At 53.5% G+C, this 18,334-nt stretch overlaps 1 protein-coding gene across 1 annotated transcript in view; it reads left to right on the forward strand.

Moving 5' to 3' along the window:
* DNAH10 (dynein axonemal heavy chain 10) overlaps positions 1-18,334 on the forward strand; it is a gene marked incomplete at both ends in the record, with an annotated part of 118,287 nt that overhangs the window by 94,198 nt on the left and 5,755 nt on the right. Inside the window, 15 exons of the mRNA XM_080717600.1 lie at positions 1,898-2,034; positions 2,452-2,669; positions 3,943-4,164; positions 4,408-4,555; positions 5,451-5,730; positions 6,028-6,257; positions 6,926-7,199; positions 7,973-8,077; positions 8,678-8,832; positions 9,978-10,132; positions 13,692-13,875; positions 14,773-14,973; positions 15,972-16,181; positions 16,835-16,930; positions 17,978-18,149. Coding sequence (XP_080573726.1) covers positions 1,898-2,034; positions 2,452-2,669; positions 3,943-4,164; positions 4,408-4,555; positions 5,451-5,730; positions 6,028-6,257; positions 6,926-7,199; positions 7,973-8,077; positions 8,678-8,832; positions 9,978-10,132; positions 13,692-13,875; positions 14,773-14,973; positions 15,972-16,181; positions 16,835-16,930; positions 17,978-18,149 — 2,787 coding nt within the window. The remainder of the gene's footprint in view (positions 1-1,897; positions 2,035-2,451; positions 2,670-3,942; positions 4,165-4,407; positions 4,556-5,450; positions 5,731-6,027; positions 6,258-6,925; positions 7,200-7,972; positions 8,078-8,677; positions 8,833-9,977; positions 10,133-13,691; positions 13,876-14,772; positions 14,974-15,971; positions 16,182-16,834; positions 16,931-17,977; positions 18,150-18,334) is intronic.

Raw genomic sequence — 18,334 nt, forward strand, 5'->3', positions numbered from 1 at the left:
TTTTTTATTCTTTATTTTGAAACCGGTCTCACTGAGTGGCAGAGGGCCTCACTAAGTAGCTGAGGCTGCCCGTGAACCGCGATCCTCCCGTCTCCGCCTCCCAAGTGCAGGGTTTACAAGCGTGCGCCACCACGCCCGGCTTCCCTTATTTTTTAATTCTTATTTTCTGCGGGACTGGGGTCGGAACCCAGGGGCATTCCACCTCCAAACTACACCCCCAGCCCTATTTTATTTTTATTTCTGAAACAGGGTCTCGTGAGGTTGATGAGACTCTCATTAAGTTGCGGAGGCTGTCCTCGAATCTGGGAGCCTCCTGTCTCAACCTCCCGGGTACTGGATGACAAGCATGCACCACCACGCCTGGCTCCAATTTCCATATTATGAACTGGAAGAGGAGGGAGGGGTGGGATCCAGAGGGAAGCTCATGGGTACTATGGGAGTGTCTGTTTCTATCTCACTAAGCCTCCATATGATATATAATTACAATGTACCAATAAAATATATATTTTTGCAATACTAGGGATGGAACTCAGAGACAGCCTACCTGAGTCACACTCCCCAGCCCTATCTTTTATGCTTTATTTTATTTTATTTTTTTGTGGTACTGGGGATGCAACCCAGGGGCATTGTACCTCAGAGCTACACTCCCAGCTGTATTTTTTTTATTATTATTTTGAAACAGGCTCTCACTGAGTTGCAGAGGGCCTCACTAAGTAGCTGAGGCTGGCCATGAACTGTGATCCTCCTGTCTCAGCCTCCCGAATGCTGGGATGACAAGTGTGCGCCACCACGCCCGGCTACCCACTCACATGTTTAACATCCCCAGCTATAAAACTCATCTTGTCCCATGCTGTGGTCTGGTCCCCTGGGCAGCCACCCAGATCCTGCTCCAGGGTCACTGAGGAATAAAAAGTTACCACACTGCCTTTGTTGCTAGGCGGTTTATTTTATCTTATTTTCCCTAAGATGAAGCTTGCCAGCTAGGCATGGTAGCAAACACCTGTAATCCCAGTGCTTGGGAGGCTGAAACAGGTGGATCGCAGATTCGAGGCCAGCCTCAGCAACTTAGTGAGACTCTGTTTCAAAACATAAAAGAAGCTTGGCGTGGTGGCGCACGCTTGTAATCCCAGCACTTGGGAGGCTGAGACAGGAGGATCGCGGTTTACGGACAGCCTCAGCTACTTAGTGAGGCCCTCTGCAACTCAGTGAGACCCTGTTTCAAAATAAAGAATAAAGCCGGGCGTGGTGGCGCACGCTTATAATCCCCACGCTTGGGAGGCAGAGACAGGAGGATCGCGCAGGTTCGAAGCCAACCAAGCTGGCTTAAGAGACCCTGTTTCCAAATAAAAAAGTATAAAAATAGGTCTGGGAGTGTAGCCCAGAAGTAGAAGGGTTTTCAGTAACCCCAGTACCACCAAAAAAGAAAGAAAGAAAGAAAGAAAGAAAGAAAGAAAGAAAGAAAGAAAGGAAAACAAAAAAAGAAAAAAAAATAGGGCTGAGAGTGGATCTTGGAGGTAGCATGTTCCTGGGTTCCATCCCCAGTACCACAGAAAAAATAAAATAAAATAATAAAATCCAGGCGTGGTGGCGCACTCTTGTAATTCCAGTACTTGGGAGGCTGAGACAGGAGGATCACAGGTTCAAAGACAGCCTCAGCAAGTAGTGAGACTCTCATCAACCTAGCGAGGCCCTGTTTTAAAATAAAAATTGCAAGCAAAGGGCTGAGGGTGTAGCTTGGAGGTAGAATGCTTCTGGGTTCAATCCCAATACCATAAAAACATACTAGAATAAAATAGAGCTGGGGTATTGCTCAGAGGTAGGACACCCCCCACCCCCGGTTTGGTCCTAAAACAAAAACAAGATAAATGTGGCTGGTCGCTGTGTCGCCGCCCTTCAGGCCTCTTGAAGACCCTCAACACCACCATTGAGGAGATGGAAGCCGTAAGCAAAGCCGGGCTGGGCATGCTAAAGTTCGTCGAGGCCGTCATGGGCTACTGCGACGTCTTCAGAGAGATCAAGCCCAAAAGAGACAAGGTACTTGCCCTCTGTGAGCCCGGACTGGCGTCAGAATTCACCTGTCTAGCCAGGCCTGGTGCTTAACACCTGTAATGCCAGAACTTGGGAGGCGGAGACAGGAGGATCCCAGGTTAGAGGCCAGCCTCAGCAAGTAGTAAGACTCTCAGCCACCTAGGAGACCCTGTTTCAGAGTTAAAAATTAAAAAAAAAAATCCGGCTAGAAGTGTAGCTTGGAGATAGAGTACTCCTGGGTTCTACAAAAACTAAAAAAGAAGCCACCTGTCTCAACACGGCATATGGCGACCCCAGGGTGTAGACCATCACCAGTAAATCTCGTGCAGACACTGGTCCAGCTTCGCGACGTTGCTCCCTGTCCGGCCCTGGCCTCTTTCCCCAGCGGCCTCCTCCGGGCACCTGCACCCTGTGTCTCCTCAGGTGGCCAGGCTGGAGCGGAATTTCTTCCTAACCAAACGGGAGCTAGAGAGGATCCAGAACGAGCTGGCGGCGATCCAGAAGGAGCTGGAGGCCCTGGGGGCCAAGTACGAGGCGGCCATCCTGGAGAAGCAGAAGCTGCAGGAGGAGGCGGAGATCATGGAGCGTCGCCTCATCGCGGCCGACAAGCTCATCTCGGGCCTCGGGTCAGAGAACGTCAGGTGAGCCCTGCAGGAGGAGGCGGGGATCATGGAGCGGCCTCAGCGCGGCCTCGGGCCTCGGGCCTCGGGCCGCCCCGAGGGTGGGCCAGGGCGCCAGCGACACTGCTTCTCGCCCCGAGGAGTCTTCACTCGCCTGGAAGCCACGGGATGGGTTGCTTTCTTTTTCTCTTTTGCTTTTTTCTTTTCTTTTTTCGGTACTAGGATGGAACCCAGAGGCATTCTACCTCCGAGCTACACCCCCTGCCCTATTTTTTATTCTTTACTTTGAAACAGGGTCTCACTGACTTGCAGAGGGCCTCACTAAGTAGCTGAGGCTGGCCGCGAACCGCAATCCTCCTGCCTCAGCCTCCCAAATGCTGGGATGACAAGCGTGAGCCACCACGCCAGACTCCTGTTTTATAATTTTTTATTTTAAACTGAGTTTTCTCTCAGTTGCTGAGGGGCCTCACTTAAGTAGCTGAGGCTGGTCTTGAACCTGTGATCCTCCTGTCAGCCTCCCAAGTACTGATGAGCCCCTAGGCTGGTCTTCGGTCTTAAGTGGGTGGGGCTGTCTGATACAGAGAGTTTCTGATCTGGCATCTCTGAGGGTAGAATAGAAAAATACTGGAAGCTGCTGTCTGCTTGTGGGAAGCAGTTTCTAATACCTCCAAAGCCCGGAACACCTGGGGCATTTATCAGAAGAGACCAAATAAAACAGCAAGGAACAGAGTTCTCAGCTCAGCTTGATGGATCTGCATGGCTTTGGCAAGTGTCTGTGAGAAATCCATTACTATTTGATAAATAGCTTCGAGCCAGATAAATCCCAGGTGCACGTATCCAGCCCTCGCTGCAACCCGGGTTCTGCCGAGCCGTGGAATTGAACAGTCTTTCCCAGCGCTGGGTTCACGAGGCTGGGGGACTGCAAGGTGAACTGGTGATCCCCGAGCTGGTTATTTATTTTTTTAAAGAAGACTATCCCAGTGCTTGGGAGGCTGAGACAGGAGGATCACGGTTTGAGGACAGCCTCAGCTACTCAGTAAGGCCCTATGCAACTCGGTGAGACCCTGTTTCAAAACAAAGAATAAAAAGTAGGGCTGGGGGTGTCTTGGGTAGAGTGCCCCCGGGTTCCGCGAGTAGGTGATGTGTAGCGGGGGGACCAGGACAGCTAGCATCACCCCGTTCTCAGGCCTTCCCTTGAGGGGAGCCGATGACACTTCATCCGCGTCTCCGAGTGGCGAGGCGGGCGGGGACAGCGCTCCTGGGGGGCACTCACGGCGCCCTGCCCCCTCCCCAGGTGGCTGAACGACCTGGACGAGCTGGTGCACCGGCGGGTGAAGCTGCTGGGGGACTGTCTGCTGTGCGCTGCCTTCCTGAGCTACGAGGGCGCTTTCACCTGGGAGTTCCGCAACGAGATGGTCAACCAGGTCTGGCAGGACGACATCTTGGAGCGTGAGATCCCCCTGAGCCAGCCGTTTCGCCTGGAGAGCCTGCTCACGGATGACGTGGAGATCAGCAGGTGCGCCCCAACCGAGCCGGGGTCCCAGGGTGGCGTCTGTGGGTGTCATCTAGGGGGGGTCAGTAGCCTGGGGGGGCGGCGGCTAGGCTGCACAGAAAGGGTGAGCTCCCCTCTGGGGCCCAAGGAGCACCCCCCAGCAGCCTGGGGAGGGAGAGAGTGTTCTGGAAGGCCGAGCCCAGCACCTCTAACTCCCGATTCACCACTGGCCCAAGAGCTCAGGGTCCCCATGGCCGCCCCTTGCAGGTGGGGCTCCCAGGGCCTGCCCCCCGACGAGCTCTCAGTTCAGAACGGAATCCTCACCACCCGGGCCAGCCGCTTCCCCCTCTGCATCGACCCCCAGCAGCAGGCCCTCAACTGGATCAAGAGGAAGGAAGAGAAAAACAACTTGAGGGTGGGTAGGCCGGCCCCTCCGCTCCGGCAGCCCCACGTGCCTGCCCGCCTGGGTCTCGGCGGCCGGGACCTGGCTGTGGGCCTCCGCCCGGGCGTCTCTCTGCGGGCACGGGGAGCCGCTCAGGGGCCGGGTCCTGCTTCTCTGGCGTCTGTATTGTTCTTTCAATCAGGATAGGGCGAGGTGGCCCTGGATGCCCAGGCCCCGCGGCTTGCAGGGGATTGAACCCAAGGACGCTCGACCACTTTTATTTTATTTTTTGGTGGTACTGGGGGTGGAACCCAGAGGCTTTCTACCTCCGGGCTATACTCCCAGACCCATTTTATACTTTATTTGGAAACAGGGTCTCACTAAGTTGCTGAGAGCCTCACGAAGTAGCTGAGGCTGGCTTCGAACCCGCGCGATCCTCCTGTCTCCGCCTCCCAAGCGCACACAAGCGTGTGCCGCCACGCCCGGCTGTCAACACATGGCTCTCTGGCTAGCTCCTTCACTGAGCAGGAGGTTCCAAGGCTCACCCACTTTGTGGCATGCGCCCGTGCCTCACTCCGCCTGGTGGCTGAATCGCACTCCACAGCCTGGACAGACCACCGTTGTTTAGCCGTCCACTGCTTGATGAACGTCGGGGCTCTCTCCATGTTGGGCTCTCATGAACAACACTGCTAAAAGCACTGGGGCACACACACACGCACACACACACACGCGCGCACACGCGCGCGCATTTTTCACAAATAGCAACCGGAGTGGGGTTGCTGGGTCGGGATCACTTTTTGCAGATCTAAGTACCCAGTTAATGATTCTTGCCGCCCGGTTCCTCCACGGTCCGGACGCGCTCCCTCCCATCACAGCCAGGGCACGGCTGGACCCGCGTCCTCTCCGCATCTGCCCCCTGCTCTTCCAGGTGTCTTCCTTCAACGACCCCGACTTCCTCAAGCAGCTGGAGATGTCCATCAAATACGGCACCCCCTTTCTGTTCCACGACGTGGACGAGTACATCGATCCCGTCATCGACAACGTCTTGGAGAAGAATATAAAAGTCACCCAGGGGCGGCAGTTCATCATCCTGGGGGACAAGGAAGTTGACTACGACTCCAATTTCAGGCTGTACCTCAACACCAAGCTGGCCAACCCCAGATACAGCCCGTCGGTGTTTGGGAAAGCCATGGTGATCAACTACACTGGTGAGGGCAGACAGAAGTCCTGGCTGCCGGTTAAGGCGCCGTGCTTGGCTGGCATGGCGCGGTGACTCCAAGGTGCCTTCATAGCTCCGAGTGCCTGAGCGGCATGCCTGGGGTTGGGGTCTTTGGGGGACACTGAGTTCCAAGTCTCGAGGCTGTAGAGTCTGACCCTGGGGCTCAGGGTGGCCCCGCGAGGTGGGAACGTGGAGCTGGTTGTTGGGCGGGAAGTCATACGCATTCTCATCTTTAAATACGTTGTCCTGGGCGGGACGCGGGCGCTGAGGGCCGCTCCTCCCGCAGTCACGCTGAAGGGCCTGGAGGACCAGCTGCTGAGTGTGCTGGTGGCCTACGAGAGGCGCGAGCTGGAGGAGCAGCGGGAGCACCTGATCCAGGAGACGAGCGAGAACAAGAACCTGCTGAAGGACCTGGAGGACTCCCTGCTCCGTGAGCTGGCCACCTCCACCGGGAACATGCTGGACAACGTGGAGCTGGTGCAGACCCTGGAGGAGACCAAGTCCAAGGCCACGGAGGTGCGCGGCGGCAGCGCGGCCTGGACGCCGCTCAGGAGCCGCCTCTGCTGGGCCGTGCTGAGGGGGGGTCCCAGGGACCCTTGTGCAGCAGGGTGGCCTCTGAAACCAGCTCCAGCTGGCCTGAGCCAGAGGGAAGTTAGCGCTTGGGAAGCAGAAAAGCCCCGTGACATCTGGTCTGTTTCTGTTTCTGGGCTGGGCCTTATGCTGAGCTGGTCTTGCCCCCTGCCAGCTTTGGCCTCAAAACCAAAACGGGCCCCTAGTCCCCTCGGGTTCAGTTTCAAGGAGGGATAAGTGCGAATCTGTCCCTGTTTGTATCGGGAATGTCCTGGGAGTCACTCAAATCACCGGCCCAGCCCAAATCAGTCCCAGGGCGCCCAGAGAAGCTGGGCTTGGACTGGCTGGGCCCGGATCCCAGGCTTCTCTCTGGACAGGCAGGGGCTACATTTAGAATGGAAGGGGGCAGGCTGTCTCCAAGAGAAAGCCAGGGCCTGTCCCTGGAGGAGCGGGCACGAATGCCCACCAGGTCTCCCAAAAGGCCCCCTGCAGGTCCCAGACACTGGCAGACCCGGGGCTATCCACGGCGGATATCCTTGGCGGTCCCCCTCCCACCCCCTGCCCTGTCCATTCCCGGGGCTCTGGTTTCCAGGGTAACGGGCCCGTCTCCCCAGGTGTCGGAGAAACTCAAGCTAGCGGAGAAGACGGCCTTGGACATCGACCGGCTGCGGGATGGCTACCGGCCAGCGGCCAGGAGAGGGGCCATCCTGTTCTTCGTCCTGTCCGAGATGGCCCTGGTGAACTCCATGTACCAGTACTCACTGATTGCCTTCCTGGAGGTCTTCGGGCTCTCGCTGAAGAAGTCGCTGCCCGACTCCATCCTCATGAAGCGGCTCAGGAACATCATGGACACCCTGACCTTCAACATCTACAACTACGGCTGCACGGGTCAGCACCCCCGGGCGCGGGTTCCTGTGCCCGCGCGTCAGCCGATGGGTATTTGAGTTGTTCCTGCTTTTTGGCTAATAGGCCAAGGTTGCTGTGAACATGCGTGTACGTCTAGCGCTCTGCCACGGAGCTACACCTCCAGTCTGAACATGCTTAAACGAATGGCTGGTTTATACACCAACTCTATGTTTAGCTTTTTTTTTTTTTTTTTTTTGGTGGTACTGGGGTTCCTGGAAGCCCTTCTACTTCTGGGCTACACTCCCAGACCTATTTTTTTTAATATTTTTATTTGGAAACAGGGTCTCTTAAGCCAGTACAGCTGGCTTCGAACCTGCACGATCCTCCTGTCTCCACCTCCCAAGCGCGGGGATTACAAGCGTGCGCCACTACGCCCGGCTATGTTTAGCTTTTGAAAAACCTGCCAAACTGCTTTTCAAAGTGATTATACTAACTTTTCTCGCCCTCTAATAGATTGATCTTTAAAAACTTTATTACAGAAAATCTTAAGTCTATAAAAAAGGGGAGAGTGTCTGGGTGTGATGGCGGACGCCTTTGGTCCCAGTGCTTGGGAGGCTGAGACAGGAGGACCACAGGTTCGAGACCAGCCTCAGCAACTTAGTGAGACCCTGTTTCCAAATAAAAAAAATATAAAATAGGACTGAGGGTGTAACTTGGAGGCAGAAGACCTCTGGGTCCAATCCCCAGCACCACACATACACACACACAAAACTTTTAAGCAGTGACATTAATACTCATCTGACGTTTCTCCCCAGGGCTGTTTGAGAGACACAAGCTTCTCCTCTCTTTTAATATGACCGTCAAGATAGAGCAAGCGGAGGGCAGGGTGCCGCAGGAAGAGCTGGATTTCTTCCTAAAAGGTAGAGATTTGCCCGCTCCCTTTCTTCTCAACTGCTTGAACAGCGTGGTCCAGGTAGGTGAGTTGTTCATTCTCAAGAGCACCGCCGTCAGCTAAGACTCTCCTCAAACATGGCTTCCAGGAGCCTGCCGTATGAACGCCTCAGCTCGCCGGGCGTGGGGGCACGCACTGCCATCCCAGTCCTTGGGAGGCTGAGACAGGAGAGTCACAGGTTCGAGGCCAGCCTCAGCAATTAGTGGGACTCTCAGCAGCGTAGAGAGACTGTTTCCAAGTAAAAATAAAATAGGGCTGGGGGGTAGCTTGGAGGTAGAATGCTCCTGGGCTCCATCCCCAGAAGCACACACACACACACACACACACACACACACACACACACACACACACACAGTCTCAGCTGACAATGCCAGCCTCCGAGCTGGCCCTGGCTGGGTTCTAAGCACCCGCCCGGCTGGGGCCGCTGAGGAGCGAGGGAGCCTGTGCGCCTCCTCCTTCCCAGGCGTCCTGCGAGGTGGACCTGTCGCCGGCGCAAGGGGAGCCCGAGTGGCCAGCTGCTGCCCGGGGCAGCTCAGTGGCCGCCTCCTACCCCTTCTGTTGTGCTCAGGAAACATTTCCCTGGAGAAGAACAAACGGAAAAAGCCGTGTGCGTGGCTGCCTGACCAGGGCTGGGAGGACATCATGCTCCTGTCCGAGGTGTTCTCGGACAACTTCGGGCAGCTCCCTGACGACATTGAGGAGCACCTCGGCACCTGGCAGGAGGTGAGCGCGCCCTCCCACCCCGCCGACAGCCTCCAAGGGCACACGGGGCCTGCCCCGGGAGGCTCTCCTGAGAGACTGTCCAGAGGTGAGCGGTGCCCCACCTCCCGATGGAAACATCCTGTGTCCAGCGAGCCATCCATCCACCCATCTGTGTGTGGCGGGCACTGGGGATTAAACCCAGGGCCATTCTACCTCCAAGCTACATCCCCAGCTCTAATTTGTTATTTTATTTTGAAACAGGGTCTCACTAAGTTGCTGAGCCTGTTGAACCTGGGATCTTTGAACCTGGGATCCTCCTGTCTCAGCTTCTCAAGTACTGGGATTGTAGGCATGCACCACCACACCTGGCTGCCCGTCCATACATCCTTCAATCCTTTATCTCTCCATCCATCCTTTTATTTCTTCATCTATCCATCCATCCTTCTATCTCTCCATCTATCCATCCATCCATCCTTCTATCTCTCCATCCATCTCTCCATCCATCCATCCTTCTATATCTCTATTCATCCATCCATCCTATCTCTCCATCCATTCATCCTTCTCTCCATCCATCCTTCTATCCATCCTCCATCCATCCTTCTCTCCATCCATCTTTCTCTCCATCCATCCATCCATCCATCCTTTTATCCATTCATCCTTCTATCCATCCATCCATCCATCCATCCATCCATCCATCCATCCTCTCCATCCATCCTCTGCATCCATCCTTCTACCCATCCATCTTTTTATCTCTCCATCCATCCATCCATTCATCATCCATCCTTCTGTCTCTCCATCCATCCTTCTATCTCTCCATTCATCCATCCATCCTTTTATCTCTCCATCCATCCATCCATCCATCCATCCTTCTATCTTCCAATCATCCATCCTTCTATCCATCCACCCATCCATCCATCCTTCTATCCATCCATCCATCTATACTTCTACCTCTCCATACATACATACATACATACATACATACATGAATGAAACCCTTGGGTGTGCACCCTAGGCTCCATGTCCTGGGTTGGGGACAGTGAGACCCGTCTGGGTAGAGACTGCCGGCCGTCGAGCAGCGTGGCCTGGAGTTCAGGCGTGGTGGGGCCCCTGCGTGCGCCTCATTTGTGGGGACGGCGGGCCCACACGTCGCCCCTCTGCTTCCCCAGTGGTACGACCTGGACTCGCTGGAGCAGTTCCCTTTCCCCCTGGGCTACGACCGCAACATCACCTCCTTCCAGAAGCTGCTCATCCTGCGCTGCTTCCGCGTGGACCGGGTGTATCGGGCGGTGACCGACTACGTGACGGTGACCATGGGGGAGAAGTGAGTGCGCGCTGCGCCCCCCGCTGGACCTCCGGCAGCCCTGGCGCCAGCTCCGGGGTCGGCGGGACAGCGGAGCCACGGGCAGGACGGACACGGGGTAGTCTTCCCTTGACGTTAGGCTGATTAGCTCAGGGTTAATAGCATGAGGAACTGAATATATTAAAATGTCATTACTCTATAAGGTTAACATAATTTAGTTATGTATTTATTTTGGGGCTAGGAATTGAACCCAGGTGCGCTCTTCCTTTGAGAAAAACCCCCAGCTCTATTTTTTTAATTAATTAATTTTTTTAATGTGTGTGGTACTGAGGATGGGACCCAGGGACATTCTACCTCTGAGCTATACCTTCAGCCCTATTTTTTTAATTTTCATTTTGAAACAGGGTTTCCCTACAGACACCAGAGGAGGGCCCCGGCTGCAAACTTTGTTTCCTTTATTTTCTTTTTTTGGGGGGGAGTACTGGGGATTGAACCTAGGAGCATTCTTTCTCCAAGCTACACTCCCAGCCCTATATTAATTTTTTTTCATATTTATTTTTAATTGGTGCACTGTATTCATACATCATAGTGGGATACATACTTTTGTAGACATACATGCACACATTGCCCAGTCAGCCCCCACCTGATCCCCATCCCGTTCTCTCCCTATCCCCCCCCCTCCTATGCTTGGCTTAGTAGTTGACATCTAGTAATATAGCAATTTATCCAAAATTAAAAATGATAATCTCACATAACAGTTTCATTTGTCTGATACCAAGCTTTTGATGACTTAAAGATAACATTTCAATATTTCTTTTTGCTTTCTTTCTTACCAGAGAATCTATTTTTTTCTATTTTTTAGGTGAAACTATCATATATTTATATATTTATTTTTCAGAAAAAAAATCTATCCTAATATGGAATATGGACTCTAGGTACCCACATCGATCTTGAAAAAGAACAAAGCTAGAAGATATATATTTTCTGATTTCAAACCATATAAAGCTACAATAATTGAAACAGTGTAGTACTATTCTAAAGGCAGATATATAAACCATTGGAGTTAAATAAAAGCCTAGAGCTAAATTCTTCCCTATATTGTCGTTATTTTTTACAAGGTTTCCACGAACATTTGGTGGTAGAAATAATAATCTTTTAACTAAATATTGTTGGAAAATAATAATTACATGGAAAATAATAAAATTGGACCCTTACCTAATCCCATATACAAATATTAACTCAAAATAGATAAAAGACCTAAATATAAATCTTAAGACTATAAACTTTTAGGAGAAAATATGGGTCATAAAACCTCACAACATTGAAATTGGCAGTGATTTCTTGGTTATGATTTCAATGGCACAGGCAACAGAAGAGTATACAAACTCCCTAAAAAATAAAAAACATATTGTATATCCAAAGACAATGTAACCAGAGTTAACAGTTACTAATAGAATGGGATAAAATATTTCCAAATGCTATATCTGAAGGTATATTTATATTCCAACTAGAAATCCTAAAAATTAACAACAATAAAGGCAAACAATACCCTTTAGAGATAGGTAACAGACTAACATAAATAATGAATCTCCACAGATAACCAATCTTAGTTGTCTGTTGGATGGAAAATCTTGTTTCTCTAGTTCTGATGTGTGTTACCTATTTCTTCTTTGTAGTTAATCTCTTTGAGTATTTTCTCTAGCGCTGGTTTTGAAGACATAAATTCCTTCAGTTTCTGTTTGTCATGGAAGCTTCTTATTTCTCCATCTAATTTGATAGAAAGTTTTGCTGGGTAGGAAATTTTTGGCCGGAAGTTGTTTTCTTTCAGAGTTTGGAATATGTTACTCCAAGCCCTTCTGGCTCTCATGACTTGGTTTGGGAAGTCTGGAGTGATTCTAATTGGTTTGCCTCTGAATGTCACTTGGCCCTTTGCTTTTGTTGCCTTTAAGATTCTCTGCTTGGCTTCCACATTGGTCATTTTGACAATTATGTGGCGTGGGGATCCTCTTCTCCGATCCTGTCTAAAGGGAGTTCTATAAGTTTCCTGGACCTGCGTATCGACCTCCTGCTCTATGTCTGGAAAATTTTCTGCTATTACTTCCTTGAAGAGATTGTTGATCCCTTTGGTTTCACTTTCTTTTCCCTCCTCTATTCCAATTATTCTTAGGTTAGCTCTCTTAAAATGGGCCCATATTTCTTCAATATCAGATTCCTGCTGTCGGATATATTTTCCTAGATTAGAAACTATGCGTTCATTTTTGGAATGATCATCTTCTAAGAGCGAGATTCTGTTCTCCATGTGTTCTAATCGGTTGTTTGTGCTTTGAATTGAGGCCTTTACTTCATTAATTGCATCCTTTATCTCTTTTTGGCTCTCTCTGAGTTCTTTTCGAAGCACCTCTATTATTTCTACAGTTATTTTCCTGATTTGATCTTCTAGAAATCTCTGATTTTCTGTTTTATCGGGTTCTGATGTTGTGGGGTTGTGGGCATTCATTGCTCTAGTATTATTCCTCTTTCCCATGATTTCGGAAGTTTGTGCCTTCTCTGGGTTCTTCCCTTGGGTCACTATGACTTCACTTAAGGTGCTCTGGATCTCGAGTCTGTGGTATCTCAGACCCCACTACTCCTTTACTGGGTTGTATCACAGAGTCTCCGACCCAGAGAGTCGATAGAGGCTGCTTTAGACCATGGGGGGTGCCAGGTTGCACGTTCTCCTATGGTGTGATATCACTGCCACCGCCCCTCTCCCACTGGGTCAAGTCCCAGTGAGTACAGTACTGGGATTTCTCCGCTGTGGCCCACAATTTGACTCACTGTTCTTGAGTACGCAGATGTAGCTGTAGTGAATTCGGTGCTGCTGCCGCCGGTGGCAATATGGCGCCGCTGCTACGCCCTTGGCTGTTGGGCTGGTGTTTTTTTTTTCTTGGTTTTGATTTCGACTCTGAATCCCTGCAGCGTGTGCTGAGCTCAGACACTGGGAGCTTTAGATGTCCTCTGCGCCGAGAAATCCCGCCTGGCTGTTCCGCAGCGGCTCCCCTCGGCTTGCTGTGGCCGTCCCGTGAATTCGCCGTTGCCGCCGGCAGTATGGCGCTGCTGCCGCGTCTGCCGCGTCCTCGGGCGTGAGGATCTCCTCTGTGGCTCTGTTCTCAGTCCGCTTTCTCTCTGGAGCCTGGTGATTTTTTTTGTTTCTCTGGTGATGTTGTTTTCTGGCTTTGAAAGGCACTGATTTTGTGGTAATGGATATTTGTTGTTAGCGGGGCTCTTAAGCCCCGCTTTTCTCGGTCGCCATCTTCCCGGAAGTCCCTATATTAATTTTGAAACAGGCTCTCACTAGGTTGATAAGAGTCTCACTTCTTGCTGAGGCTGTCCTCGAACCTGCCATCCTCCTGTCTCAGCCTCCCAAGTACTGGGATTACAGGTGCGCGCCACCACGCCCACCTGTATGTACATTTTGAAATAGGGCCTAAGTTGCTGAGCTGTCCTTGAAACCGCAATCAGCCTCCCACAGGCTGGGGTCGCAGTGCGCACCGCTGCGCCCGGCTCCACAAGGATTTTCTAACTCCGCTGCTTCCCCCAGGTACGTGCAGCCGCCGATGATCAGCTTTGAGGGCATCTTTGAGCAGAGCTCTCCGAACTCACCCATCGTGTTCATCCTGAGCCCCGGCTCCGACCCTGCCAGCGACCTCATGAAGCTGGCCGAGAGGTCTGGCTTTGGGGGAAACCGGCTCAAGTTCCTGGCTATGGGTCAAGGTCAGGAGAAGGTAGGTATTGCTGGCCGCAAGGGGCGGGTGCACGCTGGAAGGGCCGCGCTGTGGGTCTGTGGCCGTGTTCCCCAGCCTGCCACAGAGGCGTCAGGAATCAGAGACAGCAGTGCTGCCGGGCACCCACCTGTCATCCGGGTACTTGGGAGGCTGAGGCCGGAGGATCGCAGGTTCGCTGCCAGCTTCAGCGACGTAGTGGGGCCCCCCGCAACTTAGAGACACTCTGTCTCCAAATAAAACATAAAATAGCATAAAATAGGCCTGGGGTGTAGCTCGGAGGTAGAATGTCCCTGGGTTCAACCCCCAGTCCCCCCTCCCCAATAAAAGGATTGTTCCTAGCCGGGCATGATGGCGCACGCTTGTAATCCCCACGCTTGGGAGGCTGAGACAGGAGGATCGCATAGGTTCGAAGCCAGCCTCAGCTACTTAGGCTCTCAGCAACTTAGCGAGACCTCGTTTCCAAATAAAGTATAAAAATAGGTCTGGGAGTGCAGCCTGGAGGTAGAAAGCCCCTGGGTCCCCCCCCCCCCCCCGCCAGTATGCAAAAAGAGGGAAAAAGGATTGTCCTCTTTTTTGTGTGGTGCCATAGGTAGATGGAACTCAGGGGCGGTCCACCTCCGAGCCACGCCCCTAGCCTTTTGGTTTTTTATTTGGAAACAGGGTCTCACTAAGTTGCGGAGGGCCTCACTGAGTAGCTGAGGCTGGCCTCGAACCTGCAATTTTCCTGTCTTAGCCTCCCAAGTGCAGGGATGACAGGTGTGGGCCCCCACGCCCGGCTAGGGTTGTTCCTTAAAGCCGCCCGCCCCGTGGTCACTCCCTTTGGGTGCTGCCAGGGGCCTGAGGGCAGCATGGGTGGTGGCCTTGGGAGCCCACCCCGCCCCTCCGCCCTCCCTGCAGGTGGCCCTGCAGCTGCTGGAGACGGCCGTGGCTCGGGGCCAGTGGCTGATGCTGCAGAATTGCCACCTCCTGGTCAAGTGGCTGAAGGACCTGGAGAAGTCCCTGGAGAGGATCACCAAGCCCCACCCCGACTTCCGCCTCTGGCTCACCACGGACCCCGCCAAGGGCTTCCCCATCGGCATCCTGCAGAAGTCCCTCAAGGTCCGGCCAGGCGTGGGGGTAGAAATAACCTCAGGGTGCCGCGAAAGCCTCATGCAGACCCCTCCCGGTCCCCTCCTCAGAGGGACCCCTGGGACTGGCCGCTGGGGCCCCAGCCTCCCTCCTGCACCTTGCACGGCCCCAAGGGGTAGGTTGGTGTCCAGAGGCTGCGCATTCCCTGAACCGTCCCACAGTCTCCAAAGACAGACGCAGCAGGGCGCGGGACTTGGGCGCATGCCCGTGTGACTCATCCTCAGGGAATTCTTTGGGGAAGGTTTTATTATCGCTGACACAGGCAGAGGGAAGACTCACGGCCACCCTCCTCCCCTCCCTCCTCCCTCCCCTCCTCCTACTCTTCTTCTTCCTCTTCCTCCTCCTTTTTCTTCGTCTTGTACTGGGGATTAAACCCACAGCATTCTACCTCTGAGCAACACCCCCAGCCCTATTTTATTTCTACTTTGAAACAGGTCTCGCTATGTCGATGAGAGTCTCACTGCTTGTTGAGGCTGTCTTCGAACCTGCGAGCCTCCTGTCTCAGCCTCCCAAGTACTGCGACGACAGGCGTGAGTCACCGCGCCCGGCTTCACCACCTTCCTTTGACAGCTGAGGACCCAGGGTTCAGAGAGAGGGTTAGGGCCTCCCCCAGCCACGCGGCTAGGACGGATCCTGGCTCCATGGCTTCTCCACAGGGCCCGGCAGGGGCTTGCTGGGAGGACAGTCGGAAAGCCTTTATTTTTTTCCCTCTATAACGAGGGATAGAACCCAGGGACGTTCTACCTCCAAGCTACACCCCCAGCCCCATTTTGTTTTCATTTGGAAACAGGGTCTCCCTAAGTTGCTGACAGCCTCACTAAGCTGCTGAGGCTGGCTTCGAACCTGCGATCCTCCTGTCTCAGCCTCCCCAGGACTGGACTCACAGGTGTGCGCCACCACGCCCGGCTATGGAAAGCCAGCTTTTGCACGCAATTTGAGGCCATGATGGGCCTCCTCCCCCTCTGCAGGTTGTCACGGAGCCGCCTAACGGGCTCAAACTGAACATGCGGGCGACGTACTTCAAGATCTCCCCGGAGATGCTGGACCAGTGCCCCCACGCCGCCTTCAAGCCCCTGGTCTACGTGCTGGCCTTCTTCCACGCCGTGGTGCAGGAGCGGAGGAAGTTCGGCAAGATCGGCTGGAACGTGTACTACGACTTCAACGAGTCCGACTTCCAGGTGCCGGCCGCGGGCCCCGCCTCCCAGTCTCCGCCCAAGCCCCCCCCCAGCTCCCCCCCCCCCCGCCCCCCAGTCGCCACCCAGGGTCTCCTGCCCGGTTGTGAGACAAGAGTCAGGACGCCAAGGATTGTTGCTTTGGGTTTTGGGGTTTGTTTTTGTTTTTGTTTTTGCTGGGGTTTGAACCCAGGGCTACTTTACCTCTAAGCTACAGTCACAGTTCTCTTTCTCTTTCTCTTTCTTTCTCTCTCTCTCTTTCTCTCTCTCTTTCTTTCTTTCTTTCTTTCTGGTGCTGGGGATAGAACCCAGGGTCATTCTACCTCCGAGCTCCACCCCCAGCCCTATTTCTTATTCTTTGTTTTAAAACAAGGTCTCACTGAGTTTGCAGAGGGCCTAAGTAGCTGAGGCTGTCTGTGAACTGGGATCCTCCTGTCTCGGCCTCCCGAACGCTGGGATTACAAGCGTGCGCCATCACACCCAGCTTATTCTTTAACTTGAAATGGGTTCTAACTCAGCTGCAGAGGGCCTCACTAAGTAGCTGAGGCTGGCCGTGAACCCGGATCCTCCTGTCTCAGCCTCTCAAGTCCTGGGATTACAAGTGCGCCACCGCGCCCGGCTGGTAGGAGTTTAACCTCGCCTGTGTCTGCCCTTGACAGGTGTGCATGGAAATTCTGAATACATACCTAACGAAGGCCTTCCAGCAGCGGGACCCTCGGATTCCCTGGGGCAGCCTCAAATACCTCATCGGGGAGGTAGGGGAGCCTGGGGACGCCATCCTTGGGCTGCCCCCGGGGTACCAGAGCTCGGCGTTGGCCCTTCTTGCTCCCGAAGGCCCCCACGCCCCTGAGAAACACTCCTTAGTGAGTTCGGCCACATGGAGGGTCCCGGGCTGGAGTCAACGCCCTGGGCTCATGCCTGGCCGCGCCTGGGACGTGCCGTCAGCAGCGTCGTCCTGTCCCCCTGCACCCTGGCCCGCTTTGGACAGCTGGCACCCCACAGTGCTCATGGGAAAGCTTTCTTTTTTCTTTTCTTTTTGTGGTGTTGGGGATTGAACCCAGGGGCATTCTATCACCGAGCTCCACTCTCCGCCTTATTTTTATTTTTATTAGGAAACAGGCTCTTGCTAGGTTGCTGAGAGCCTCACTAGTTGCTGAGGCTGCCCTCGAACCTGCGATCCTCCTGACTCAGCCTCTCAAGTACTGGGATGACAGATGTGTGTCACAAGGCCGGGCCGGAAAGCTTTCTTCCTCTGTGGCCTGTACCTGGTTCAGACTTGACCTTAATTCCCAAGACAGAGTGGTGTTGGCTTCATTTTCTTTTTTCTTTTCTTTTCTTTTTTTTTCTTTTTTTTTTTTTTTTTTTTGGCGGTACTGGGGATGGACCAGGGGTGGGGGGGCTATACCCCCAGCCCTATTTTTTATTCTTTATTTGGAAATGGGGTCTCACTGAGTTGCACAGGGCCTAAGTAGCTGAGGCTGGCCTTGAGCCTGTGATCCTCCGGTCTCAGCCTCCCAAGTGCTGGGATGACAAGCGTGTGCCACCACGCCCGGCTCTTTCTGCTTTTTGTCCGATGAGTTTTGCGGGTCCCTGGGTGCGCGCTGGCTTCCCCGCTCAGAGGGCTCCCCTCACTTTGGACCGTGTCCTGGGAAGTCAGGGAGCCTCGGCAGGTCTTGCCGACAAGCGCTCGTGGACACTTTAGTCCCAGAGGCTCCTCGCGGGTCCAGGCTGCGGAGCCCGGGGAGCCGGGGGCAGGCCCGGGCCGGGCCTCTCACCAGCTGCAGCTCCTGTCGTGGTTTCAGGTCATGTACGGAGGGCGGGCCATCGACAGCTTCGACCGCCGCATCCTGACTACCTACATGGACGAGTACCTGGGCGACTTCATCTTTGACACCTTCCAGCCTTTCCGTTTCTTCCGGAACAAGGAAGTGGACTACAAGATCCCTCCCGGCGACGTCAAGGAGAAGTTTGTTGGTGAGGAGGCCTCTCAGATGTGAAAAGGATCACTAAGGTTTTTTGTAAAGAAGACCAGAAATTCTGCCTGCTCTGCGTCCTGCGGTTGTCTTGGGAGCGCTCCCGCCCTCGTCCTGGGGGCGTCGTGACTGGTCAGGGTTGTCTGATCTAGCCTCGGAACTGACAGTGGGCACCGTTCCCATCCT

Source organism: Muscardinus avellanarius, assembly GCF_963383645.1.
Source record: "Muscardinus avellanarius genome assembly, chromosome: 21".
Classification (NCBI taxonomy): Eukaryota; Metazoa; Chordata; class Mammalia; order Rodentia; family Gliridae; genus Muscardinus; species Muscardinus avellanarius.